The following is a 27,420-nucleotide window of genomic DNA, read 5'->3' as shown; positions in this document are numbered from 1 at the left end:
AGAGCGCTCATCTCACAGCCAGCAAATCCTGCTAGTAGGAGGCGCTGTGCTCTCCTTTTGTATAATATATTGAGCGGCGTCCATCTAGTCAAACAGAATCTGTTGTTCCAAAGAATGGGTTTATTCTCATTCATTCATTTTTGAGCCTTGACATCAGTCCTGGCACTGTGGGAATTCTCAGGGACACTGTCTTGCTGAGTAGATATTTGCTTCTCTTCCCCACATTTCCCAGCTCCTCGACGCGGCCAGGCTGTACTCAGCCTAGTTTAGCCTCTGAGTAGTCCGAATTAAGTCTTTGGGGAAAGAAAACTTGATGGTGAAGTCATTGGGTCGATCTCCGCTGGTTACGTAGTGTGGGCGCGGGCGCGCATGAATTTTTTATTATTTATAAAAAAATTCTAATTGCAGAACAAAACAGAAAACAACTTTAAACATCAGTACTGGTACTCCAGAACAACTCGGGAGGACTCAAGGTATATGACCGCCCCGTCCCAGCACCCAACTGTGTTGTGCGTCCCACAGACACAGACACACACACGCGCACACACCACACACGACCGCTCCCGCCCAGCACTACAACACACACACACACACACACACACACACACACACACACACACACACACGCGTGCGCGCGCGCGCGCCGCCTCCACCACGACCGCCACTGCCACTCTTGCAGACATTCCTTCTTTCACGCTCCAGCTCTTTCTTTTCACTCCTATTTCTCTTTCCCTCCTCTCCGGGATCAAGCGTTAATCTTCGAATCTCTGACCGCAGAAGTCGGGAGGGGGGAGAAGGTGTGTGTGGAGGGGGATCCCGAAGTAGCAGAGTGAGGGAGGAGGAGGTGGAGAAAGGCGGGGAGGAGGAGGAGCCCAACGAACCAGAGTCAGAGGGACTCGGTGGCTCCAGCTATCGTGCAGCCCAGGGGGGAGCCCGAGCCCCAGGCTGGGAAAGCTTCAGCCCGCCTACCCGCCCGCGTCTTTGGCGCCCGCCGGCCCGTGCCAGGGGCCTTCTGCACCCGGAGCTGGGGCCACCGCTTGGGACCGCCGGGGCCAGGGCCGTTGCTCAGGGTGAGCCCGCCGCTCCACCAGGCGGGTCCCCCGCACTCGTGCCCGAAATGCCCTTTTACAGGCGCACCGTGGTGCCCCAGCGCCTGTGCCCACGCAACCCGCCTCATCCGCTGACGGAGCTCCACGACGTGAGCCACCTGGCCGCACTTAGCTTGCTCCGGCAACTCGCAGACCTCTGCGGCCACTCGGTGGCTTTGCTCGAGAACCTCGAGGGGCACCTGCTGGTCCTGGGGCGCCGCACCGACAGCCTGTGCCAACGAACCGTGCGCCTCCGCCGCCGTCTCCCCTGCCGCCTGCTCGCCCCGGACGACGACGACGACGAGCTACTAGGTAAACGGCGCCCGTGTCTACCCCGCCTCTTGGGGCGCCTGTAGGCGCCAGGCTCTGCGTCCACCCCTCCCCCGTCCTCCCCGGCCCTCCTTTCCCCTCCTTTCCCTTCTCCTCGCCTTGTGTGGAAATCCCGTTTCCCGGATTCCCCCATCCGCCTCTAGCTTGCTCCAACTTCCTGCTGCAGGACCCTGCCGAACCGTCCGGAGTAGTCCTGTGCGCTCGGGGCTTTTGGCCCCGAGGTTGCTGCTTCTTCCTGGGCATCTGGGAGTTAAGGCTGCTGGTGGGGACGCTCGGAGTCACTGAATCTGGACGGGTTGGGCGCCGCCCCCAGGCCCAAAGCGTCCCCCCCGCCACCGCTTCAAAACTTCGGGAACCAAATAGCGCACCACTGGCGTCTTTGCTCCCGGTTCTAGGAGCATGGCCACTTTCGGAACGCGTACAGGAGTCGCGGTCACAGATGCAGACCCAGAAACCTGGTGGCGGTGGCTACTTTCTTTCAGTGCGTGGTACTTTGCTATGGAGTGTGATTGTGGCTTGAACACAGGGAACTTGTTTGAGTTCTTGCTTGCTCCTTCTGGAGCATTTGGGGCCTCTCTGCCTCAAGAGGTTGGACGAGACAGTGGAGGAGACTTTTCCCGGACTCTGCTGACTGTCCACCCTGGGGGTCTGACAGCCCACATACCAGAGAGAACTATTTAAACAACTGTCATCGGTTTCATGATTCCTTTAGGAACTAGTCATGCTTGCGAGACCCATGGTGCCTTGGCTGAGCATGGGAGACCAGTCAGCGTAGAAGGGCAGTCCAAGCCCTGGGCATTTCTTACTGTGGACGCCAACGCTTTGACTGAGGAAGCATCACTCTGTGGAAAAGCGGTGGCCCCTTAGAGTGTGAGACTTTGGGGAAAGCAAAGGAACGGAATGTGCTGGAAATGTTAAGCATAAATGGGACATGCCAGGTAGCAGGGCCAATTGGCCCTCCAGAAAGTTAGAGAGAAGGAGCTCTGTGACTGGAAAGTTGCAAATGGACTCACAAGGTGACTTACTGGCTAACTTTTGAGAGTATACCTCCAACTGCCTTGGGAAAGAATTTCCTGGGTCAGCCCCTCTCCACAGTAATCCCCATATTGCCTCCACCCCTGCCACACTTAGCTTGCTCCCGCAACTCGTGGGAAAGGAGTCAGAGGCCCAGGCACCCCTCTTAAAAAAGGACTCTGATCCAGAGGGCAGAGGTAGATGGTAGGGGGAAGTGGTGGAGAAAAATGAGCTGAGTCCTGTGGGGAAAGGAAGGTGGAAGACACAGATGACTGCCAGATGGAAAGTGGACTTGGGACCAGAAACCTGGGCAAGGCAAGGGAACCAGGAAAGCTGCAGCAACTCTGTCTGGTTAGTTCTCACTTAACAGAGGCTGGGAAAGGTCATTGTTGATTTTTTTTCTGGAATCCCACTGACTACCAAGATTGGTTTAGGAGAAATCTGATAAGTCAGCTTGGGGAATAGTTTTCAAAATCCCCCAAACAACTTTCTGAACCTACTGGATTCAGCAGATCAGTCAAGGAAAGTATAAGAAAGAGATTCTGCTTTTTTCAGCTTGTATCATTTCTACATACTGGCTTGGGGAGCCCTTCTCTTGTAAGTGAAGGTGTCACTTCACCAACCTGCCTTGGTGCCTCTCTTCATTGCTCTATTGCGTTATTGAACTGACTTTAGGCAGTAGGTACCTTTTAAAGAAGAGATTTTTTTTTGTTTTGTAGCAAACCAGTCATACCAGTGGTGCTTAGGGATTACTCCTGGTTCTGCACTCAGGTTTCATTCCTGGAGAGGCTCTGGGAGACTATATGGTGTTCCAGGGGTCAAACCCAGGTTGAATATATGCAAGCCAAATGCCTGACCCACTGTACTTGATGCTCAGGCACCAAGAAGGGAGTAATTCTTTGGCCAAATTGCCCTGATTTGGCTTCTTTGAAGTTTGCAGAAGCTCAAATGGTGGCTATCTCTCATCTTTGATGTGGTCACTTGCCTTTGAGAATGTGTATGTGTCTGAGCTCAGAGGCACTGAGGGATCTGCTGCAAAAATGGTACTTTAATTTGGCAAGAAGGCTTAGTTTTCCATTTTTCTGGTCTAATGTCCTACCCTGGGCTCCCCTTGAGTTTCCCACTACATACTTTTCTCTATAGGAGCTTCATGTAACACTTAAAATAGACCTTTTCAGCATTACTCTGAGCGTAAGTGCCAGATAGAAACGGGGAAAAAGATCAACATGCCATATGGTCACTCCCTTGTCTCTTGGGCATAAGCGTCAACAAGGTGTGCAGCAAGCCATATGTTATATTTGGACTTCAAATAAATATCCCACTCCCTCACCTGCCTCATTGTCAGATTTTGTTCTCTCCCCCACTCCATTCTCTGTGCCTTTTCCTCCTGGCACTTCTACTCCCATTTTCACTAGTGGACAATCCTCCTAGATGATATTTTATCCTGCATATTCTCCTGTTGGCTAGAATTATCCTAAATTCTTATCCTAAATTCTTTAGCTATTTCTTTAGCCATGAGAGAGGAAATATTTAGCTCAAGATGGAGGAAGGTTTGGAAGTCACATGGTCAGAGTGAATGATACCCAACAAGACAGCAGCTTGGAGATTCCCTGCAGGGACAGCTTGGCTGCCATGTAGAGACTGAACAATGTCCCATAGCATTCAGGTTCTTAGAGACCAAACTATAGGCTGAGGTCCAGACCCTGGGAGGCAGCTGAGAGAGGACTAGAGGGAAGGGAGAAATATGGAATTGTTGCCAAGAGAGTTCTACATGTTACTCTGCACAATTGATTATCATGACCTTACCTCCCACCTAATATTCAAGGTATGCAGGATGGAATCATCTCTCCTTGATTGTAAATAGTTCCTTAGTAACTTGAGTTCTTTTGGCATTGCCCTAGAAACTCTTGTAACTGTATGGGATAAGGGATATGGAGTGAAAAGAGGAGATGTTTCACTTTGACACTTCTTGTGGATCTGTGGCTGTTGCTATACCCTTAATATGGCTCTGCCTTAAGTGATTTTGAATGTGACCTGCTTTACTGCATTTTTGTTTTGCACTCTGGGTTCTTCATCTGAAGAATGGCATGATCAAAGCCAGTGGGAAATACTTCCATGCCTGCTTCCATATGCTGAGTCAATCCAAACTTTTCAATTTCTCCCTCAGAGATCTAGTTAATATTTCTAGGTTCTTAGATAATTACAAAAGCAATCAAATCATTGGCCTAGGGGTATAATATCTCCTGTGGGCAAGGAAGTCACTGAAGCACTAGACAACTCTAGGTATGTTTAATGACACTAGGGAACTATCACATTACAATTGCTGTAGGAAAGATGCTGTTACTTCTTGCAATTACTTGGCTTGTATATAACCAGTTGCGTCAGTGGTGAAAACTCCTCTCATCTTTATGTTAAATTCTCTTTATTTTTGCAACTTTATGACAACTCTGACTCCAGATCAAAAAGGACAGCTGGTTTATTTATGTTTAAATTGTAATTCCAGTGCAAAGGGATACTGTAAATCTACATGGAGATGAAAAATGAAAGTTGCACCTCTAGCTAGGAGCCAGTTTACCATTAAGGGTATAGCAACAGTCACAGATCCACAAGAAGTGTCATACCAAATGAGGTGTCATAGGGGCTGGAGCGATAGCACAGGGGGTAGGGCATTTGCCTTGCACGCAGCCGACCTGGGTTTAATTCCCAGCATCCTATATGGTCCCCCGAACACCACCAGGAGTAATTCCTGAGTGCAGAGCCAGGAGTAACCCCAGTGCATCACAGGGTGTGACCCAAAAGCAAAAAAATGAGATGTCATAGACCCTGTCATTGCTACTGAGTAGGGCATATGGCCTGCTTTAGTCAGAGGGACCAAGGGGAGCTTTGGGTTTTACATATATATGTATATATTTAGAGTTTGGGGGCCACACCTGATGTTTCTCAGGTTTTCCTCTTATCTTTTTGCTTGGGAAACACTCCTGGCAGAACTCAGGGGACTGTTTGCAGTACTGGGGATCAAACTAAGGTGAGCTAATATGCAAAGCAAGTGTCTTACCCCTTTTGCTAGTTCTCTGTTCCAAGAGATTTGGGGATTTGAACAGGCATTCTTCCAGGACTTTTCTTATCTGTTTCCTGCCTGCAACTGCAAGAGACCCTTGGGTGAGTGGCTTAATATGGGGTGTGTGTGGAGAGATATTACAGTAAGTAGGGAACTTGTCTTGCATGCAGCTAAACCATGTTTGATTACTAGAACCCCATAAAGGTCCCTTTAGGACCACCAAAAGGGATCTCTGAGAACAAAGCCAGGAGTGTATCCTGAGCACAGCTGGGTGACCCAAAGGAAAACCAACAACAGAGGGGAGTGAGAATGAAGCCCTTTTTCTTTTGAATACTATGAAATTATTGAATTGACTTGAGTTCTATATCAAAAAGTAAGATCTGACATTCAAGCCTCTGCAGTGACACCAAGATGCATATATTGTTCATGGAATTGCTGTCCTGATGTGTTTGTATTGTGAGTTAATGTGTGTGTGAGTGTGTGTGCTCAGACTTGTCTAGGATTAGTAATGACTCCTTTCAACTTTGAGAACTTAAGGGTATCTAAATAGCAGAGCTCCTTATAGTTTCTGTAGTTGGGGCTTGTTGTGGTGGGGGTGGGAGGGACTAGAGGTAGAGAGAAGGAAGGAGAGTCAATTTACACAATTTAGAGAATCAGAGCATCAGTTTACTTTATCAAAACAGAACAGTCTTTAAATTTTTTTTTAACAATCTTCTTTCAAAAAGAATAGCTTTGGGGAAAGAATCTTCAGGTGGATAGAGGTGACTTGGTCAGTGATCCTGATACTCTCATCTGTGGGTTAGGCTTATTGCACTCATAATCCATTTGTCATCCTTTTTCCTATATCCTTTTTTTCCTCAATAATTTTTAATTCTGTTGTGGACACTCTTCATCACAAACCCACATTCTATTTTGTATTATAGCAGAATCTGCTTGGTATTTTCAAAGACAGTTTCACTGAAAAACCAAGGGAGAAAAGAAAAGGTAAAATTATTACAAAAATGTATTTAGCATATGTGTTTCCAAGTCTGGATTTACTACCCTTTAAAACTTAAGCAGCTTAACAGGCTTACTAAATTTGCTGTTCTATATACCATTTATGAGGGCCTCAAATCTCCTTTTCCTGAATCATTAAATTTTTAAAAATTTCTATTAGTGAAACACCATGAGGTACAGTTGTAGATTTACAAATTTCTGTGCTTGGGTTTCTATTATGCAATGATCAAATACCCATCCCTCCACCAGTGCCCAATGAGTCAGAAAGAGAGGGATACACATAAAAAGGGTCATTACTTTTATGCCTCGAAGAAAGAACGTAACTTTACCTAGGGTCTATCTCCCTTCTCCCTCTCACCTTAGCGCTGGGCGCTAGAGATCTAGAGTCAAGTAAGACCCTGTTTGTCCCTTTGTAGAGCTCCCAGTTTGCAGAACTGGAAGCCATATACAATGATCATCTTTCCCACTTCATCAGCATTATGGTGCCAGGGTAAGAGGCCTTTTTCTTCTCTGGGTGGCTGAAAGCTGATTACCCCCTCTTCAAACTCCTGAATATTTTCCATTCAGTCTGGTTTGGGGGTCCAAGGATGGAATTTGAACTTTCAGAATTCCCCTAGGGAAAAAACTAAAAGCCGAACAATTATATAATACTACTGTGAATTCCACTGCACCTTTCTATGAATTTGGAGGGAAACTGGGGGACATTGGTGGTGGGAAATGTATACTGGTGGAGGGATGGGTGTTGGATCACTGTATAACTGACACCCGACCATGATCTGCTTTGTAACTCTGTATATCACAGTGACTCAAACATAAAAATAAAAAAAGAAATTTTGGACAGAACACTAAGATACATAAATAAATAAAATTCATGACCTCAGTGTTGGAGAGATAGGACAAGGCTATTGCCTTGCGAAGGAAGGCTCTTGCCTTCCACGTGACCAACTTTAGTTCGAACTCCTGCACTACATATAGTCCGTTGAGCATTAACAGAAGTGACCCTTAGGCACACAGCCAGGAGTAAAAGCTGAGCACTGAAGGGTGGGGCCCAAAAACAAAAAATAAAATAAAAATGAAACATAATTCATGTCTTTATCTTCATCCATGGGCAGAGTAGTTGTTGCTCAGCAGAGGGGAAATGCTTGATAGACCTGCAAACTTATAGACTTGTGATTATTCCATGGCCCTCTAGAGCCTTTTGATTTCAGTAGATAATCACTGTACTAGCCTCTCTTGGTCAAGCTATTAGTTCCTTCTTGCTTTGCAAACTTCCGTTTATTTCAGTCCGATAAATTCTTACTGTTGTTTTCCAGTTATAATGTGCAGGGTGGCAATATCTTCATGAACAAAGCTACTTTAATAATGCCACAGACAGGTGTGTTTTTTACTTCATTTTCCATACAGTTAGACTTTTACCAAAGTGCTTTGTGTTTAGGCAGTGAGTCTGGGCATACAAGATCCCTCTGCACCAATCATTTAACCTAGGAATGAGTAAATTGGGCAGCTCTCTGTTTCTTCCTTCTGCCCTGTATTCATTCCTACCTTTATTCTTTTACCCCTTTCTAAAACGTGAATTTTTTTTTACTTTTTGGGTCACACCCGGCCATGTACAGGGCTTACTTCTGATTCATGTACTCAGAAATTACTTCTGGCGGTGTTCAGGGGACCATATGAGATGCTGGGAATAGAACCGGGGTCAGCCACGTGCAATGCAAATGCTGTGCTATCGCTCCAGCTCCTAAAACGTGAATTCTTTAACAGAATGTAAATTCCTTGAGAACAGGGACCTTTATTTAGTTGTTTTTATTGAGATAACATTGGTTTACTATAGTGTAAATGTTTATGTGTTTTAGAAGTAACATGTTATCACACATGCCCACCAACAAAGGGTCAGTCCATGTTTTTACTGCTGTATTTTAGTTATTAAATGAGTGTTTGGTACTTAGTAGACATTTAATACATTCCCATTAAATTAAATTCTTCCCTTCCTCCTAGCCAATGCACGTTTATTGAGCACCCGACTCTGAAATTAACTTTGTGATAGTTTCTAGCGATAGAGAACTCAGCTAGATTTCAGCCCCATAAACCAGCAGGGAGAACATGAAATCATCATCCTGCTGGAGAAGGCAAACTGGGGATCAAGGGAAGGCTAACAAGACACTCCTGATTCAGCCCTGAGGCTTGGAAAAGCTCCCCAGAGGAAATGATGTCTGATTTCTGAAGGATGATCTGAAGTCGGCCAGTTAAAGAAGGGGGAGGGAAATCCTGGCTCAGGAAGTAGACTGTGTCAGCCCTGGATATGTGAGAGGGCTAGTGTGGGGGAGGAACGAACTAAAGTGATTCAGGAGGAGAGGGTTCAAGGGACCTTCTGACCCAGAATGAGCCCCAGCATATAAGTGGAATGGGAGAGGATCTCATATCCTGTTTGCTGACAAAAGAACTAGGTCCTTGAGTCTTGGGAAGGTTAAAATGACTGGTTATAATAGCACAGAAAATTTTATTCATCTGTATTTAAATTTTCATAGGCAAATGAGATTTTTACTATCTTCATCTCTTTCCTGATTTGTAAAATTAAGCGCTGCCCACCTCCTAAGAAGTGCAGGATAGGAAAAGCTACTAGCGCTAATGAAAAGAGAAAGAGTTTATCTCCCTGGGTGTCCCAGCTGTGTATATCTTGTTGCACTGCAAAGCTGAATATATTATCCACATTCTTGTTGTGTGTGTGTGCGTGTGCGCAAAAATAAAAACATTTGAGGATTGGCTGCAACTTTTTTTTCTTTCTAAATAGCAGAGATTCTTAGTAATTGTAATTCATGTAGGAGAAATCAGATAATTTTTCCCTTTGGAATGTAGAATCAAAAGAGTAAATGAGTCTAAACTATGATTCAGCTATTTGTATTTTACCCTAAATAAATGCTTTTTTCTTTTTAATCTTCTTTTTATTAACAAATTATTAAGGCACTGTGATTTATGAACTTATTCATAGTTGAGTTTCACACTCACAAATTTCTAACACCAATCCTACTACTAGTGTCAACTTCTCTCCACTAGTGTCCTCAGGTTCCTCCCCTCACCCCAGCACTCGCTTTTCAAGAGTAGTATAATTACCTGTTAATTTATAGTCAGATTCTTAATTTCTGCAAAATTGGCAAACTTACATTTTCCTCCCATATTAGTGGGCCCTACAGGATGTCTCCATTGAAGGCCTTGCTCTTTCTTAGCTATTGTGAGAGGCCACACTGCAGTTGTCAGCTGTCTTGGCTATGCTGTTATATATTCATATCTCATTTGAGCTGATGCTTCCACTTCCAAGACCTTATACTAAAGAAAATAATCACAGATTGTGGGGAAAATTTCAAGGGTGTCCATTTTATCTTTTGGTCTTTGTACTAACTGAAAAAATGAATCTAACTTAAACATTCAACATTATGGATGTGGTCACATAAATATTGACAGGGCTATGTGATAGAATACCATACAGTAAAGAAAAATAATGCTCTAAACAGATATTGATACATAAAAATATGAGAATGATGCCAAGTGAAAATCAGAGTATACAGTTGCATGTACAATATTATCCAAATAAATTGCATGCACAGAGATATACATATCTGAAAAAGAAGCTGTGAACACATAAACAGTTTAAAAAGCCAAATGTAAATAATGGCAATCTTAGGATCGTGGGATGATGTGAGTGGGTGTTTTTTCCTTATTCCTCTCTGTATTTTTCAGAAACCACACATAATACTTTTTATAAATAGAATAAAGGGCAGTGAATGGCATGCTAAGGAAAGGGATCTTGGGCTTTGGAAGCTGCAGTTGTGTATTTAAGTTCCACCTATCAGCACTTCTAAGCTAACACTTGAGTCACTAAACCACACTTTCTCATCTTTAAAAAGGTGATCAACATCCTCCAGCCTAGAGAATAGTTGTGAGAAATAAAAAAAAATCACGGTATCACTGTCATCCCCTTGTTCATCTATTTCCTCGAGCAGGCACCAGTAACGTCTCCATTAGTCCTAGCCCTGAGATTTTAGCAAGTGCCACATTGGAGGCTCATTCAGGGTCAGGGGAATGAGACCCATAATTGTTACTGGGTTTTGGCAAATTGAATACGCCATGGGGAGCTTGCCAGACTCTGTCGTGCAGGCAGGATACTCTGGTAGCCTGCCGGATTCTCTGAGAGTGAGAACTAGACAACCAAACTTCTCTTCTGGGAGCTTGGTTTTGTAGTCTCTGGGTCTTGGCCATTGATGGGATTATACGGTGCTGGGGGCAGTTGGTGGGTGTAACGCCTACCTACTGGAATATTTGGGATCTGGATGGAGGAGGCCCAGTCCCGAGCCAAGCTTCCTTGGAGATCTCAGCCCCGGGTCCCGGACACCTGGGTTCCTCTGTCAGTTCCTTCATGTGTGAGGCCCGTCCGAGCGTGTGGAGAGTGGTCTTAAGCATGGCTGTGGCTGCTTCCGAAGGTCTTCAGCTGCCGGAGCTCTGCTCGGGGCGGGGAGGGAAACTCAACCCACCCCCCTCCAAGGGGCCCGGGTGAGGACAGCCAGATGCGAGGGCAGGTGACTCTGATAAAAAAAAAATAGTGCAATAAAAATAGTGCATACAAAATGCCTGATACATATGCCACAATCACAAATGATTACTAAGAAACAAGAAGATGTAATTCCTAAAAGCTTTTCGAAATCCCTGAGTGGGATACTGTCAAGATGAAGACATAATAAAATTTCCAAGAGAGCTCAGAATTGCAGCCAGTCCTTCCATTTCCAGAATATGTGAAGAATGCCTGTTTGCTCACTGGAGGAGCACCATCTAGCTGTTGAGATTGTCAGTTTATTTCTCTCAACCTGAGGATTTTCCTTTCCTTTGACTGCTTGCTCCCTTTATCTCGCCCACCCCATTGACATTTGTTTACTGCCTTGCCAACCAAGGCAGGTGAGGAGGGTGGAGGGGTGTTATTTGGAACAGAAGCCAGTGAGCCATTAAGAGTCATGGCAGCTACAAGAAGCTTACTGTCACAGAGAATATGTGGTCCTGGCTGACCACAAGACTTACCAGAATGTGAAGCCAAAGAGGGTTTTAATGAAGCATCATAGGAGGAATGCAGACCAACCAGCTATTGCACTATCTCCTGCCTTTAGCCAGAGTTCTTCTCCAAGTGTTCCTCTCCACTCTCTGTTCATCTTCTCACTCAGAATGTCTGTGTGGCTCCTGGCATGACTCACCAATTGACAGAGACAGCTTGGTTTCTGAGGGCAAAAACACCTTTTTCTCACAAAGTTTATGGGACAGACTTACTGGCGTTTGCTATCTTATGGGTAAGTATGAGTGTGAGGGCTCAGAGGTCTAAATCTCACCAGTAGTGGTATGTAGGCTTGTAAAGCAATAAGGCCCAAGGTCATAACTAGGTAACCACAGAGACATAGGCACAGTTTTGTAGTGTCTACAAGATGCCCAGGCCAGCATGTAATTCAGTCATCTGCAAGCCTAGAATCCTTTTCATTGCTTGTCTGACAGTGTTTTTTTTTCATTTCTAAATCATAATCTGGCTGCAAGTCTAACTTAGTAGAAGAACTTTAAAAATGCTAGGGCTCATTCAAAGGGCTTGACTCTATGCTTTGCATGCTAGAAATACTGAGTTTGATTCCCATATCTCATGACACTTCCCAGCACTACAGCACTGAGCAGCACATCTTCACCAAGGCAAACACTGAAAACTATCAGGCCTGAGAGTATGTACAGCTGAAAGTGACTAAAAACAGGTCATTCCCATTCTAACAAAAGAAAACAGAAGCAGCCTAGTTGATTGTAATGTGCAGCAGGGGCTGAGAACTGCTGCTATTGTGCAAATGTTAAAGCTGGAAGAGAGTAGACTAGAGCTTCCCAAACTTATCTGGCCACATAATCCTTGAAACAATGAATATATTTTCTGAATAATGTAGGTTTAGATTAAAGCAAGTGATAATCTCTGTGACGTGTGCCAATCTCATTGATGTGATAACTGTGGTACATATACACAATGAAATACTACTCAGTTATAAGATGAAATCCTGTAATTTGTGGCTATGTGAATGAATCTGGAGAGTATTATGCTCAGTGAAGTTAGTCAGAAGGAGAGGTACAGATAAAGAATGATCTCTCTTATATGTGGCATATAAAGTAACAGAGTAAAGAGACAAGAACTACTCAAAGGCAACAAAAATGGTAAATGTTATTTAATAGGAAGCATATAACTGAAGAGGACAGAATGGGGTGGGGGAACACTGAGTCATGGTGGAGGGAAGCTGACACTCTGGTGGAGAGTGTGGTACTTGAGTATTTTTGCATGAAACCGTACCACTATCAGTATTGCAAATCATAGTGCTTAGAATTTTTAAAATGAAGCAAGTGATAAGAAGTGGTATCTCCTATTAGATGATTGCAAGCAGTTTGTTAGATAATATATTTTTGACCTTATAATGGAATAAAATGGATTAAATACATATTTTATTAATAAAAGTACATCTATTTTATAAAAATAATTTTTTTAATTTCACAATGTTTAGATGTAGCATTATCAGAAACTACTATTTATTTATTTTTGGGGGGACACAGCTGGCAGTGTTCAGAGTCATCTGTAAATGCAGCTTGGGAGCCACCACCATTCAGTGACCAAACCCAGAACAAACCCAGAGCTCCCTGGAGCAAACCATGTGCACCAGCTCTTAAACCTACCTCTGTGGATCATGCATTTTGTTTGACTTTATTTTATTTTTGGTGTTTGGACCACACCTGGCAATTCTCAGGGCAAACTCCTGACTCCTAGCTCAAGAATCATGACTGACTTAAGAGACAAATGCTGAGGATATAGTGTCAGAAATCAAACCAGAGTCGACTGCATGAAAAGCAAGAATCTTAGCTACTATATTATCTCCCGTGCCTCTGCCCCTAAGATTTTAAATGAGGGCAGTATTTCTTTTTGTTTCCATATGCCATTTAATATCACGTAGGATATTACTCGGTAGAGTTCTTGTGTCAAATTAACCCCAACTTTCTTCACTTTGTAAGGTTCACTCTGCACTGGATTGTTGGAATGTGGGAAAGAAGACAGAAACTTTCACTTCTTAGAAATAGTGGTTTGAATTGGGCTGCGCTGGAGATCACAAATAGAAAGTGAAATGGTGGTCTCTGAAACAGACTCCAGCTCAGACTTTACTTTCCTGTGTTCTTTGATGTGCCACACTATCAAGTAAACTACTGCATTAATGATAGTGCTTAACAGTGAGAACAATCATACAGATGTGTTTAATATCAATATTGCAGATTTATTATCAATTTAATAGATTCTTAAACCAGTATCTATTTCAACAAATGCACTTCAGAAGAAAAGGTATGTTCTTGAGTGTTTTCTCTTCATAATACAAACAGAAATAGAATTTTACAATATGAACTTTAGTCAAAAATGAACATAGAAAGGAAGAGGAATAGTTCAAAGCTGTCTCTGGGGCCATTGGCACACACTTAGACATCCAGATAGAACCTTTCCTGGACTGTTTTGGGGTCTTGGGACATTTGCTTAGGTGACCCCATGGCAGCAACTAGGAAATTCTGAGACCAGGGGGGACAAGAGGGAGAGAAAAATGACAAGGGATCCCCTTCGATCTCTCCCATCTCTACTGTGATCAAAAGAAAGAAATGCTTATGGCAAACCATAGCATTTGACTTCTAAACAATAACTGATGCTGAGGAAGACAGACAAGTCATCAAGAAGAGGTGGCAGCTTCAGCAGAGGAATTAGATTAAGAAGGCTGGAGAGTGTGTTTTCACAAAGAGTTGCACTCAGAATGGTGACTGTAAAAGTTTCAGTATTTAAATGTGGGAAACAGCCCAGCTTCCAGGAAAATTATATATTTTTAAGTTTTTCTATGACTCATTGTATTCCAGTTTCTAGCCTGTAGTACCTCTTGGAATGAGTTATGTAAGGTTTCCTTCCATTTTGAAATATCACAGTGATATCTCTCCCTTCCCCAGATTAACTAAATCTGAGTTAATAAAAACAGTATATCTAGGAAACAAATAATATCGACTAGCTCAGAGAATTTACATTTTGTGCTTGTAGTTTCAAAAGTGCCTAATGCCTATGTGGATGGGGATGGTGAGAGAAGAGAAAGAGACAATGATGGGGAGGACTCTCTCCATTCTGGTAAACATGTATTGCACTCTTGTTAGATGCTAGCAGGAGCAAGTTGGATACACGGCAAATAGATACCCCCTTTGTGTAGAGGTATTTCCAAAATTTTGCCTCCTTTGGAAGGACTAGTGAGGAAAACTGACTCCTTTGGGTGGAACTTTTATATCAGTGTTTCCCAAAGTGGGAACTGCGAAGAGGGGCACTGGAACATTCCAAGGGATTGGTATACTTGGTTGCAATTTGGGGTGACTGTTAAATTAATTTCTAGGGGGATGTTAGTAATTGTTTTCTGTAAAGGAGACAGTAAAGATAAGGTAAAGGCCCTCCCGTTGATCATCGATTTGCTCGAGCGGGCCCAGTAACGTCTCCATTGGAGACTTTGTTGTTACTGTGTCTGGCATATCGAATACTCTCGGTAGCTTGCCGGGCTCTCCGAGAGGGGCGGAGGAATCGAACTCGGGTCGGCTATGTTGGCTGCGTGCAAGGCAAACGCCCTACCGCTGTGCTATCACTCCAGTAGGAAAAATAAATTAAGGAGCCCCTGCTTACACTAAGACAACTATAAGAGACAGTTATATGTTCTTGTCATCACCATTAGAAAATGAAGCATTCTCTGGGTTGACGAATTTTGAAAATTCCTTTGTGGGAGTTGAAATTAAATAAAAGTGTCTTTTCTTCTATGTGCATCAGAGAGAACTTTGGTATTCACTGAAGTTTGTCCCTGATTCAAAAGCCTCATGCAGGGTGTCCTTGTAAGAATACAACTTGTACCATAATGCAATGCCTATATGGTACACACACGTGTGTGTGTGTAAGATATATATGTACCTTATTCTTTTGGAGTAGTGGTTCAGGCCACACCCAGCTGTGCTCAGGGTGTCCTCTGGGATCACTCCTGGAAGGCTCAGGGTACCATATAGAGTGCCAGGGATCAAACCCTAGGTTGATGGCATGCAAGACCAGCACCCTACACACTGTACTGTTGTTCTGGCCCCTAGATCTTATTCTTAAGGAATATTTAGAACAACCCTTATAATTCCAACTCTCTCTAACTTTGATACAAACTCTATGCACTCTGTACCCTTGGTATATCTTTTATTTATGGAGAAAAAAATCCTACCCTCTGGATACATGGGCTATCATTTAGTGCTGGAAAGGATGAAGGGCTCTGTATATCTGTGTTTGTGTGTGTGCAATCGAACTTGAGAACCATTATCTTGGAGCAATTGTTCTTTTTTTGAAAAGGGGAGGTCTTTAGGCCATACGCATTAGTGCTCAGGTACTACTCCTGGGGATCCAACTGGGGTTGGTCACATGCAAGACAAATGCCTTAACACCCTGTACAATCTCCCCAATCCCTTAGAGCAGTAGTTCTTAATCTTGCCTCTTCATTAAAATCACCTTAGAAACAATAAATATACATATATATGTATATATACCTATACATCTATATATATAAACATCTACGATTCACCCCTGAGATACATTAAATCAGCTTCTCTGTAGTTGCATATAGACATCTGGGTTTTTTTCTTGGTTTGGGTGATGCACATGTTAGTGCTCAGAACTTTCTCCTGGCTCTGTGCTCAGGAATCACACCTTCGGATGCTTGGGGGACCATATGGAGTGCCAGGGATTGAACTTGGGTCAGTTGTGTGCAAGGTCTTATTCTTAGTACTATCTCATCAGCCCCTGAGACATTTGTAATTTAAAAGTATGCCTCCTTAAGAGCAGAACCAGGAGTAACCCCAGACCATCTCCAGTTGTGCCCTCACCCCTACAAAAAAAAAAAGAAATAAGAAATGTAAGAAGGAGAGGGAAAAAATGCAGGAAATGAAGTGTTAATCCGTAAATCTACTAAGGAGTAAATGGATCCTAATTGAATTGTTCTCTAAACATTTCTGAGTTGAAAATTTTTCAAAATAAAAATATATGTGGAAGTAGGCAAAAATAGGAGTAAGCTATTTATAGAAAAATGTATGAGAATTTATAAAATTTACAATGATTGCTTTAAAAAATAAATAAACAATATGTGCCTCTTTATATGGTATGATTGAGTTCAGAATGTGGGATTTACATGAAGTTCTTAGGACAATGACAACTTAATTCAAAGATTTCATGAAGTAACCCTCACCTCTCAAGTATATGGATTCTTCATCTATCTTTCTTGCAATAAATATTTATTGAATATTTATAAATAAGTATATTCCTGTCAAGTCCTTCCCTTTCCTGAGTCCAGACTTCCCTCTCTGTATAACAACATATTTGACTACATCTGTGACTTCTTGCAGCTCAAACAGGCTGTGATTCTCTAAGGGAATTTGGGCTGAGAATTATGATTCAGAGGACCCACTCTCAGAGATCTAGGTTAAATTACATATCCTTTTGACATTTGTATATGGTAACTTGAGAAAAAATTCAAAAAATAGAGAGCAAGTCTTTTTCTCACCTTACGCAGTCTATTCACAAGGTCCAGATGGATTCTCCTTCCTTCTTTTCGCTCACCTTTTGCTGACCACCAGGTGGGCTGCACAGATGGTCATATAAGGTCACACTCAGAGGGGGAGCACTCAATTCAGTCAGAAAGTCAACCAGAGGGAAGGAAAAACAAAACATGTGCCTTGAAGATCAAAAGCACCTGGGAATTGAAGAAAGTGAGTTAGAGGAAGCAGCCTACCATTGCGTTGGCTTAAAAAAAATAAATAAAAATTTAAAAATAAATAAATAAAAAGATTTTTTTGTTTAAAAAAAAGATAAAGCTAGCTATTGAAAGCGGGTATAGTTAGCATAGTGGTTAAGTACAAAGCCCTAAGGCCACCCTCTGACCTGAATGCTCACTCTGTCACTGATAACCTGGCATGTCTTTGTATTTATTTAGTTATCTAAAAATTGAGGAACATTATAATAATACCAATTTCATAAGTATAGTGCAAAAATGACAGGCTTGGCACCCAGTTAATATTCTTACTCCCCAAAATTTAAATGTGCAACATTTTACTTGTATTAGCTTCTTAGCTTCCTATATGGAGTAGACACCATTTTCTCAGTTTTATACATGGGCACTTTGACATGTCCAAAAACTTACCTAGTTAGTAAGTTGTAGTACCTGGATTTGACCCTATAGGGATCAATTCTTTAGTGCCTTAGTCTCCTTAATCATAAAACACATCTCATTATCTTTATGCATGATAAAGAACTAAGTGGAGCCTATGGGTGCTGAAGGATGAAAGCTTGGTCCTGCTTAGAGGGGATGGCAGATATATACGTATAAGAAAATTTAACCATCATGTCTGTTGCCAAGGGAGATCGGAGTAGCCAACAATATCTTTGTTATGATGGGTTACGTTGGGCCAATCACAGACACAGGGACAGCGTCCTGAGCAGGGAAAGCACTAACTTCATGATCTCAGTAAGGAAATAAGGCTGTGGATGTTTTGGGGATTGTAGAAAGTACCCTTCTACCACATTGCAAAGAATCCATAAAAAGTCCCTCAAATCCATGAAAAGTACCTCCTAGGTTCGACCCCAAAGACTAGTCGTACCTAGGGGGCCTAGTAGATATCATTCTGGGGATACTATGAATGCAGTGCAGAAGCCTAATTCAAGTCACCCCAGGCCAAAAGAAGCCTATCCAGTCTAAATTCTTCATAGCTCAGAGGAAGAAACCGAGGCCCAGAGAGGTGAAAGATGAAAGAAAGGGTCATCCCCAGAAAGCTAGCAGCAAACTGTCAGGTCAATATTTCGACCACACGTTGATGCATAAGAGAACCTGGACCATTATTTGGAGAGCCATTCAGAAACACCAGATCCAGGCAGGAGCAGCTGTGCAGACAGAAACAGCCACGCAAACCCTGGGCGAGTTTCTCGGAGGTGAGGTGACTGTACAGGATTGAAACCTATGGAATTCTGCTAAACCCCACCCACAGGTTAGAAAGGCAAAGGGCGTGGCTTTTCCAGGTCTGCATGAGACTCTTCTAGTCTCATGCAGTCCTGTACCTCCTCACACCCTTTCAGTTAGGCGTGACTTGCTTGAGCTAGTGGAATATGCCACTCTCCTGCTTCCAAGCTTCTTGTGGCTTCTTATCAAAACGAGAATAAATTCCACATTCCTAGTTATATTCCCCTAGTGGGGCTGGAGCGATAGCACAGCGGTAGGGCGTTTGCCTTGCGTGCAGCCAGCCCGGCCAAGCCGGGTTCGATTCCTCCGCCCCTCTCGGAGAGCCTGGCAAGCTACCGAGAGTATCTCGCCCGCATGGCAAAGCCTGGCAAGCTACCTGTGACGTATTCAATATGCCAAGCACAGTAACAACAAGTCTCAAAATGGAGACATTACTGGGCCTGCTCGAGCAAATCGATGAACAACCGGAGGACAGTGACAGTGACAGTGATTCCCCCAGTATAACTTGTAAGATCCAACTCCAAAGTAGTGCCACATAGTTACAGAGGAACACCAAAAAGGAAGGGAATGTCCTAGAAGGGGAAAGAAGATATCACCATCCCAAGACTGCCACGGGCGCTATGGGAAGACAGTGCAGAACCCACCATGAGGAGGGGAGGAAGATAGGAGCCCTGAAGCCCCAACATGGTGCGAATGTTCAATGAGCTCAAAGAAACAGTGGAACAGACATCCAATAAAATACAAGAAGATATGAGAACAACAGTGGATGGAGAACCAACAGAAACACCAGATCCATACTTTGAGTTGCCAGAAGCCATCTTTAGAACTTGCTTTTGGGTTTCTCTGCTTAATTTAACTGCCAATCTACATAGATTAAAACTTGAATGTGAGGCTTGGCAGACCTGCCACAGACACAACACAGACTTTGTTCAAAGACAGAGCAGTAACCTAATAGGAGAGTCACTCCCTAACACATTGAGAGTCTTTTTTTTTCTTTTCTCTTTTGGGACTATACCCAGCTGTGCTCAGAGGCTATTCCCAGCTTTGTGTTTAATGTGTAATTCATTTTTTTTTGCTTTTTGAGTCATACCCGGCTATGCACAGGGATTACTCCTGGCTTTGCACTCAGGAGTCACTCCTGGAGGTGCTCAGGAGTCACTCCTGGAGGTGCTCAGGGGACCACATGGGATGCTGGGAATCGAACCCGGTCAGTTGCGTGCAAGGCAAATGCCCTTCCTGCTGTGCTATCTCTCCAGCCCCTAATGTGTAATCTTAATCATGCTCCAAGTATTGACTCAGGAAAGGAACTTAATTGTCATGAAACTATATTCAAAATTATGCATGTGTGTGGAAACATACGTGGGTGCTTATCATTAATGCTACTTTTAGTTCTGGCTCTCACTCTTCAAGTCTCATGGGGGTCTGTACCTCCTCACACCCTTTCAGTTAGGTGTGACTTCCTTGGGCTACTAGAATATGCCACTCTCCTGCTCCAAAGCTTCATGTGGTTTCTTATCAAACCCAGAATAGATTCTACATTCCTAATGTAATCTGTGAGGCCATCTGTCCTGTCAGTGTCTCTAACCTCAATTCCTACATGCTGAACCACTTCAGGTGTGCTGGCCTCATTTCTGTTCCTCAGCAAGCTCATTCCTGCTTCATGATCCTTGCACTAGCTATTGTTTCTGACTGGAAAACTCACCTTCCAAGTTTGAGTATAACCATATCATTCTTTTCCTTCATAATATTTCTTTTACATTGACATTAAAGTGCTTTGTTGAGATATAATTCCCATTACATAAAATTCCACCATTTAAAGTGTACAATATGGTGGATTCTAGCTATTTATGGAGTTGTGCAATCACAGCCATAATACAGTTTAGAACATTTCTCTGACTTCCCAATGAAAGCTTCCCTTAGCTCTTATCCCTAATTCCTGTTTGCCATTAATCTGCTTTCTGTATCAAGATATTATTAAGAAAAATTTTTGAAAATAGAATCATATGACAAATGACTTTTTGTATATTGCTTCTTTTGCTTAGGATGATGTTTTCAAGCATCATTTATAATGCAGTGTGCCAGTGCTCCATTCCTTTGTGTTTTTGAATAATATTCCATCATGTGATTAGACCACAGGTTATTTATACAGTCATACACTGAAGAATATTTGGGTTGCTTTTATTATTATCAATGCTGCTGTGAACATTCATGTTGAAGTTTTATGTAACATGCATTGCTGGCTAGAGAGATAGAACAGGAGTTGGGGCACTTGCCTTGAATGTTGTCAATCCCAATTTGATCCGTGACATTGCATATGGATCCCTGAGCACTGTCAGTGATCCCTGAGCACAGAGCCAGGAGTAAATCCTGAGCATTGCTGGATATGCCTTAAAATATATAAAATATATTTCTTGGGTCTGGAGCGATAGCACAGTGGGTAGGGTGTTTGCCTTGCATGCGGCCAACCTGGGTTCAATCCCCGGCATCCCATATTGTCCCCTGAGCACCGCCAGCGATAATTCCTGAGCGCAGAGCCAGGAGAAACCCCTGTGCATCGCCAGGTGTGACCCCCAAAAAGCAAATATATATATATTATATTTCTTTATTTCTTTCTCTATTTTCTTTTTCCTTCCTTCCTTCCTTCCTTCCTTCCTTCCTTCCTTCCTTCCTTCCCTCCTTCCTTCCTTCCTTCCTTCCTTCCTTTTTTCTTTCTTCCTTTCTTTTCATATTTCTTTCATATAAACCTAGAAGTGGAATTGCTAGGTAATATAGTAACTCTGTTTAACCTTTGGAAGAACTGCCAGACGTTTTCCACAGAGGCTGAAAAACATCCTACATTTCCACCACCTCTGTATAACAGTTTCAATTTTCTACACCCTCACCAGTTCTCCAAATGCAATTTCTTCTCAGATCCTTGTTATTTTTCATATGTTTATTGAAGTCCTCTTACTTGGTTGAAGTGATATCTGATTATGGTTTTTATGTGCATTTCCTTAATAACTAATTATGTTGAGCATCATTGTATGTGCTTATAGTGGTCATTTGTATATATTTTCAGAGAGATGTCTGCTCAAGTTTTTGCCCATTTTTGAAGTATATATTAATTTAATTATAGACTTATTATCGTATTTTGTGGAGTCTAGATATTGGCATCGTATATAATTTGTAATTTTTCTCTTTCTGTGGATTGCTTTTACATTTTCTTGATAATGTCCTTGGGTGCACAAAAGTTTTATATTTTCAGGATGTCCAATTTTTCTATTTTTATTGCGCTGTTCATCCTTTTGGTGTCAGGTATAAGAAAACTGTATCTAATACATCGACATTTAGATTTACATCTGTTTGGTTCTAATCGTTTTGTGGTTGAAATCTTACATGAAGACTTTTGATCTATGTTAGATTATTTTTAATTAATATTTTAAATTTATGCACAATAATTTAAAATACTGTCAGTGGTAGGGTTTCATGTGTAAAACATTTAAATATCCCACAATCTACTGGTGTTCACTTTCCTCTAACATTGTCCCAATGACTCCCACCTGTCCTTTATATTACCCTTCACATCCTCCTTGCTGTGGTGAGTTTCCTACTAAATACCAGTTTAAAGTTTCTGTTGCCTATAGGTATTGTGATTTACTTACTACATATTCTTAATATCTAGATATGATGGAGATATAACTGCCCCCCTTCTGAGTAACTTCATTCAGCATGATCCATCCACGTAGCAACAAATTGAATGATTTCATCCTTTCTTAAACCAAGTAATGCATATATGTATGACAGTTTTTTAAAATACAGTCATTTGTTCTTGGTACTTGGGTTGTTTCCAGATTTGTACTATTGTAAATAGTCACTTGATTACTTGACTTCCCGTTAATCATCGATTTACTCGAGTGGGTGCCAGTAATGTCTCCATTTGTCCCTGTCGCGTGCTAGTGTAGCCCAATGGCATCTGCTCATTCTAGGAACACGAAGAGCCTCAAACTGATCGTTCAGGATCTTGATGAAGAAGTCTAACCATCTGGTAGGTGGGCAGCCACGCAGTCTTTTGATGTCCCGTGGAATCTAGTCAGTAATGGCTCTAGTCCAGCGGTCGTCTCCAAATCTCATTACATGTCCAGCCCATCTGATTTTCGACACCTTGGCAAACGAGACAGCGTGCCTGATTCTTGACCGTCGATGGAGGTCAGAACTCTGGATTCTTTCTCTCATTTGAGTGAAACGTGATGCTCCAAGCATAGCTCTTTCGAATCCTCTTTGGGAGACCCGAATAGCGTTCTCATCCTGTTTTTGTAGGGCCCAGGTCTCTGAGGCGTATGTTAATGCAGGAAGAACAGTGGAATTGAAGAGATGTGCCCGAAGTCAGAGGTTCCTCGTCCTCTTAGTATTTCTTTGCCGCCCTCGAAACGTTCCAAGCCGCTCTCTTTCTCCTGCGCAACTCAGGTGCCAGGTCATTCATCATGTTGACTTCTCGACCTAGGTACACATAACTGTTGCATTCGGAGATGGTTGTTCCGTTGAGAGTGAATGGAGCATCAGGAATGAGGCTGTTTCTCATAAACATTGTCTTCGTGAGATTCAGCTGGAGTCAGACCTTTCCACACTCACAGTCGAAATCGGTCACCATTTGTGCCGCTTGGCTAATGTTTCGTGTTGTTAGAACGATGTCATCAGCAAAGTGGAGGTGGCATAGTTGCCGACCATCTATCTTCACTCCCATTCCTTCCCACTCCAGTCGTCGCATGATGTTCTCAAGGGTGGCACTGAAGAGTTTCAGTGAAACGGTATCACCCTGCTGAACCCCTCTCTTGACATCGATTATCACTTCTTTGTAGAATGGTGAGATCCTGGTAGTGAATCAGTAATACAGCTCACAGAGGATCCTGATGTATTGAGTTTGAATGCCCTGATTGACTAGGACTTCAATGACCGCTTCCATCTCAACAGAATCAAAGGTCTTCTTTAAATCAATGAACGTTAGACAGAGCGGCATCTTGAACTCCCAAAAAACCTCAATGAGCTTGGTTATTGTGTGGATATGGTCGATGGTGCTAAATCCTTTTCAGAACCCGGCTTGCTCACATGGTTGTCCTTCATCTAGTGTTCTGCCAATCCTATTCAGGATGACTCGAGTGAACAGCTTGTGGATGACAGACAATAAGCAGATTGGGCGATAGTTGCCTATGTCGTGGATTTCTCCTTCTTGTATAGTAGTACAGTCCTGCTGATTTTCCATTGGGACGGAACCTTGTATTCAGATAGGTAGCATGTGAAGAGTCGAGCCAGCATATTGATGAGTACTGACAGCAGGTTCTTCAGGTGTTCAGGTCTGACCTTGTCTGGGCCGGGTGCTGTTTGTTTCTTTACTGATGAAATGGCGTGTCGGATTTCAGAAGGGAGAAGATTGGGAACGACATATCCATCCTGCGGAATTTGGTATGTGGGCTGGTGGACATGGCTTTCGAAGAGATCTGAGTAGAAGTCATGGATAATCTTCTCCATTGCCCTTCTGGAAGATGTGATAGATCCATCAGGACATCGGAGGGCAGTCATCTTGGTTTTGTAGTTGGCGAATTACAATGGGTCTCATTGTAAATAGTGTTGCAATGAATATAGGTTTACAAATGTCTTTTCTGAATAGAATTTTTGGAACTTCAGGGTAGATGTCGAGAAGTGGAATTGTAGGGTCATATGGAAGCTTAATTCCTAGTATTTTGAGAAGTGCCCATACTGTTTTCTGAAAATATTGAAACTGTCAACTTTCCCACAGCACTGGTAAAGGATCCCTTTCCTTCACATCCCCTTCAAAACTAGTTTTTGTTTTTTTGATGTGTGTTAGACTCACTGATGTGAGATGAAATCTCATTATTGCTTGATTTTCATGTCCCGGATGGTAAAGTGATTTTTCGGCTTCTTGAGCCACACCCGGCTATATTCAGGGGTTACACCTGGCATTGAACTCAGAAATTACTCCTAGCAGTGCTTGGGGAACAATATGAGATGCTAAGGATCGAACCTGGGTCAGCTGTGTACAAGGCAAATGCCCTACCTGCTGTACTATCGGGCTGGAGCGATAGCACAGCGGGTAGGGCGTCTGCCTTGCACGCAGCCAACATGGCCGACCCGAGTTCGATTCCTCCGCCCCTCTCGGAGAGCCCGGCAAGCTACCGAGAGTATTCGATATGCCAGACACAGTAACAACAAAGTCTCCAACGGAGACGTTACTGGGCCCGCTCGAGCAAATCGACGATCAACGGGAGGGCTGTACTATCACTCTGTCAGTGCAGAGCATTTTAACTATACCTTATTTTTTTTTTTTTATCAATTGAGAGTCTGTGGTTTACAATAATATTAGTAATGATTTCTCACACACATAATTCCAACATCAGTCTCACCTTTTGACCATCTGTATGTCTTCTTTTGGAAAGTTTATGTTTATCTCTTCCCCATATATTTGATTTTTTCTTTCTTAATTTCTACCATTGCTTTATATATCAAATATTAACCTTTTGTCAGATGAGTGGTGGGAAGATATTTTCTTTCAGTCAGAGTATCAGAGTGTTGTTTTTTTTCTTTTTGGGTCACACCCGGTTATGTACAGGGGTTACTCCTGGCTCTGCACTCAGGAATTACTTCTGTCGGTGCTCAGGGGACCGTATGGGATGCTGGGAATTGAACCCGGGTCGGCTGTGTGCAAGGCAAACACCCTACCCGCTCCAGTCCCGAGTGTTGTCTTATTTATTTTCATTAACTTTTTTTTGAGGTGCAGAACCTTCTTAGTTCGATATAGTTCTACTTGTCTATATTTGCTTCAGTTTGTTTATCTCACACTGAAGATACTTTCAGGTTCAATATCATGAAGAGTTGTACATGTTATCCTCAATATAATTTATGGATTTCAGTTTGATATGAAGTTCTTTAATCCATTTTGATTTTACTTTTTCATGTGGTTTTAGAGATGGGTCTGATTTAATTTTTTTTTTGCATATGACCAGCCATTTGTGCAAAACACCGTTTGTTGAAAGACTTTCCTTGCTCTACTTTGTTGACGATTAACTGTTCATACATTAGAGGATCTGTCTCTGGACTCTTAACTCTATTCCATCAGTTTAAGACTCTGTCCTTATTCCAGTACCATACTAAATTAGTTTTTGTGTACAGTGTTAGATAATGACCCAATTTCATTATTTTCTTTGGTTATCAAGTTGTCTTTTTTTTTTTGAAGACTATTTTTTTGGCCAAAGACTGTTTCTCCCATTGAATAGTATTTTCAGCCTTGTCAAAAAGTAAGATTCCCATAAATGAGTAGGCTTATTTTGGAATAATGAATTTTATTTAATTGGTCTTTTTGTGTGTCCTTAAGCCAGTATCATGCCGTTTGATTCCTATGCCTTTGCAGCAAAAATTGAAATTGGGAAGTTTTTTTCACTAATGTTACCTTGTGTTTTCAAGATTTTTAAAAAACTATTGTGGGCCCCTTGGCTTTCCACAAAAATTTGTAATTTTCACAGAACTATTTATACAGTTCTTTGTGTTTTTTTCAAGTATCTTCATATTCATTCATTAATTCAACAAATATTTATGAAGCAGCTATCATGTATAAGGACATCTGTCAAATACTTTGGGGCACCATTAGGAGTAAAAATTGCTATGTCCCTTAGTTTCTTTTTAAAGATTTTTTATTTTTTAATTTTTATTGAATCACTGTGAGATACTGTTACAAAGCTTTCATGTTTGAGTTTCAGTCATACAATAATCGAACACCCATTCCTCCACCAGTGCACGTTTTCCACCACCAATGTCTCCAGTATTCCCCCATCATCCCAACCCTCCCCCTGCCTCTATGGCAGACAATTTCCCACATACTCTCTCTCTACTTTTGTTGTCCCTTAGTTTTTCAGGGTGCTAAGAATTCAGAGGAGAGGTTGCCATTAAACAAATAAATCACACAAAATAAGTTTGAAATGAATAATAGCATTGACAGAGTTTTCGAAGGTCAAGGAAATTATTTCTTCAGAAATAAAAAATTAGTATGGTGCTTGGAACTGGAAGGAGTTTGTGAAGAGGATTCCAGGTGGTAAAAACATTGGGCACAAAGGTTGTGTGGCATTCCAGAAACTGTAAGGAAGAAAGTGTAGTGACGCCTACCGGAACAAGTGAAAGAACAGCACTAGATGCTGCGAGCTGTGTGAGGGTGAGCAATTCTACCAATCTTGTGGACTGTGGGAGAAGTTCTAAGATTTTATCCCAAGAACAACAGGAAGCCACGGAAGCAGAGAGTAACATGATCCGATTTTGATTTCAAAACACTCTGGCTGCTGTGCAGAGAATTGAATGGAGGGGGATGGGCAAGCGCAGAGTCTGTTAGAAAGGAATCACTCTTGTTTAAATGACAGGGTTTGATTAGGGTGGCAGTGGTGACTCTGGAGAGGAAGTGAACAGATTCCCAGACACAAAAGAAACTGAGTAAGTTTTAGATTCATCTTTCAGTTAGGGAGGTGAAAGGGTTTCTGGTCAGTGTTAGGAAGCTTGATCTGCACCAAATGAAGAAGTGTAGAGTGTGGGAAGCTTCAGCAAAAGGGGAATAAGTTTCTGAGTTTGAAGTACCTTGCCGATGCTGTTAAGCCTGTATTTATTTCTCACTGAAAATCATTCCTATGAGGAATATGGGGGGATGGAGAGATAGTTCAGGAAGTAAGGCATTTGCTTTGCATGCGGCTGACCCTAGTTTGATTGCCGGCATCCCACATGGTCACCCAAGCTTGACAGGAGTGATCCTGAGCGCAAAGTCAGGAATAACCCATAAGCACTCCTGAGAGTGGCCCAAAAATGAAAAAAATCCCTCTTTTTAAAATGTGTT

At 42.5% G+C, this 27,420-nt stretch overlaps 1 protein-coding gene across 1 annotated transcript in view; it reads left to right on the top strand.

Annotated features, from left to right (window-relative positions):
- The first annotated feature begins 1,117 nt into the window (after positions 1–1,117).
- Positions 1,118–27,420, top strand: part of NHSL2 (NHS like 2) — a 311,672-nt gene continuing 285,369 nt past the window's right edge. The window contains exon 1 of the mRNA XM_056130032.1: positions 1,118–1,400. Coding sequence (XP_055986007.1) covers positions 1,118–1,400 — 283 coding nt within the window. The remainder of the gene's footprint in view (positions 1,401–27,420) is intronic.

This window comes from Sorex fumeus, unplaced genomic scaffold (genome assembly GCF_029834395.1).
Source record: "Sorex fumeus unplaced genomic scaffold, SorFum_2.1 ptg000073l, whole genome shotgun sequence".
NCBI classification, from domain to species: domain Eukaryota; kingdom Metazoa; phylum Chordata; class Mammalia; order Eulipotyphla; family Soricidae; genus Sorex; species Sorex fumeus.
The sequence above is the reverse complement of the archived record's forward strand: the minus strand, read 5'-3'. Positions and strand labels throughout refer to the sequence as shown.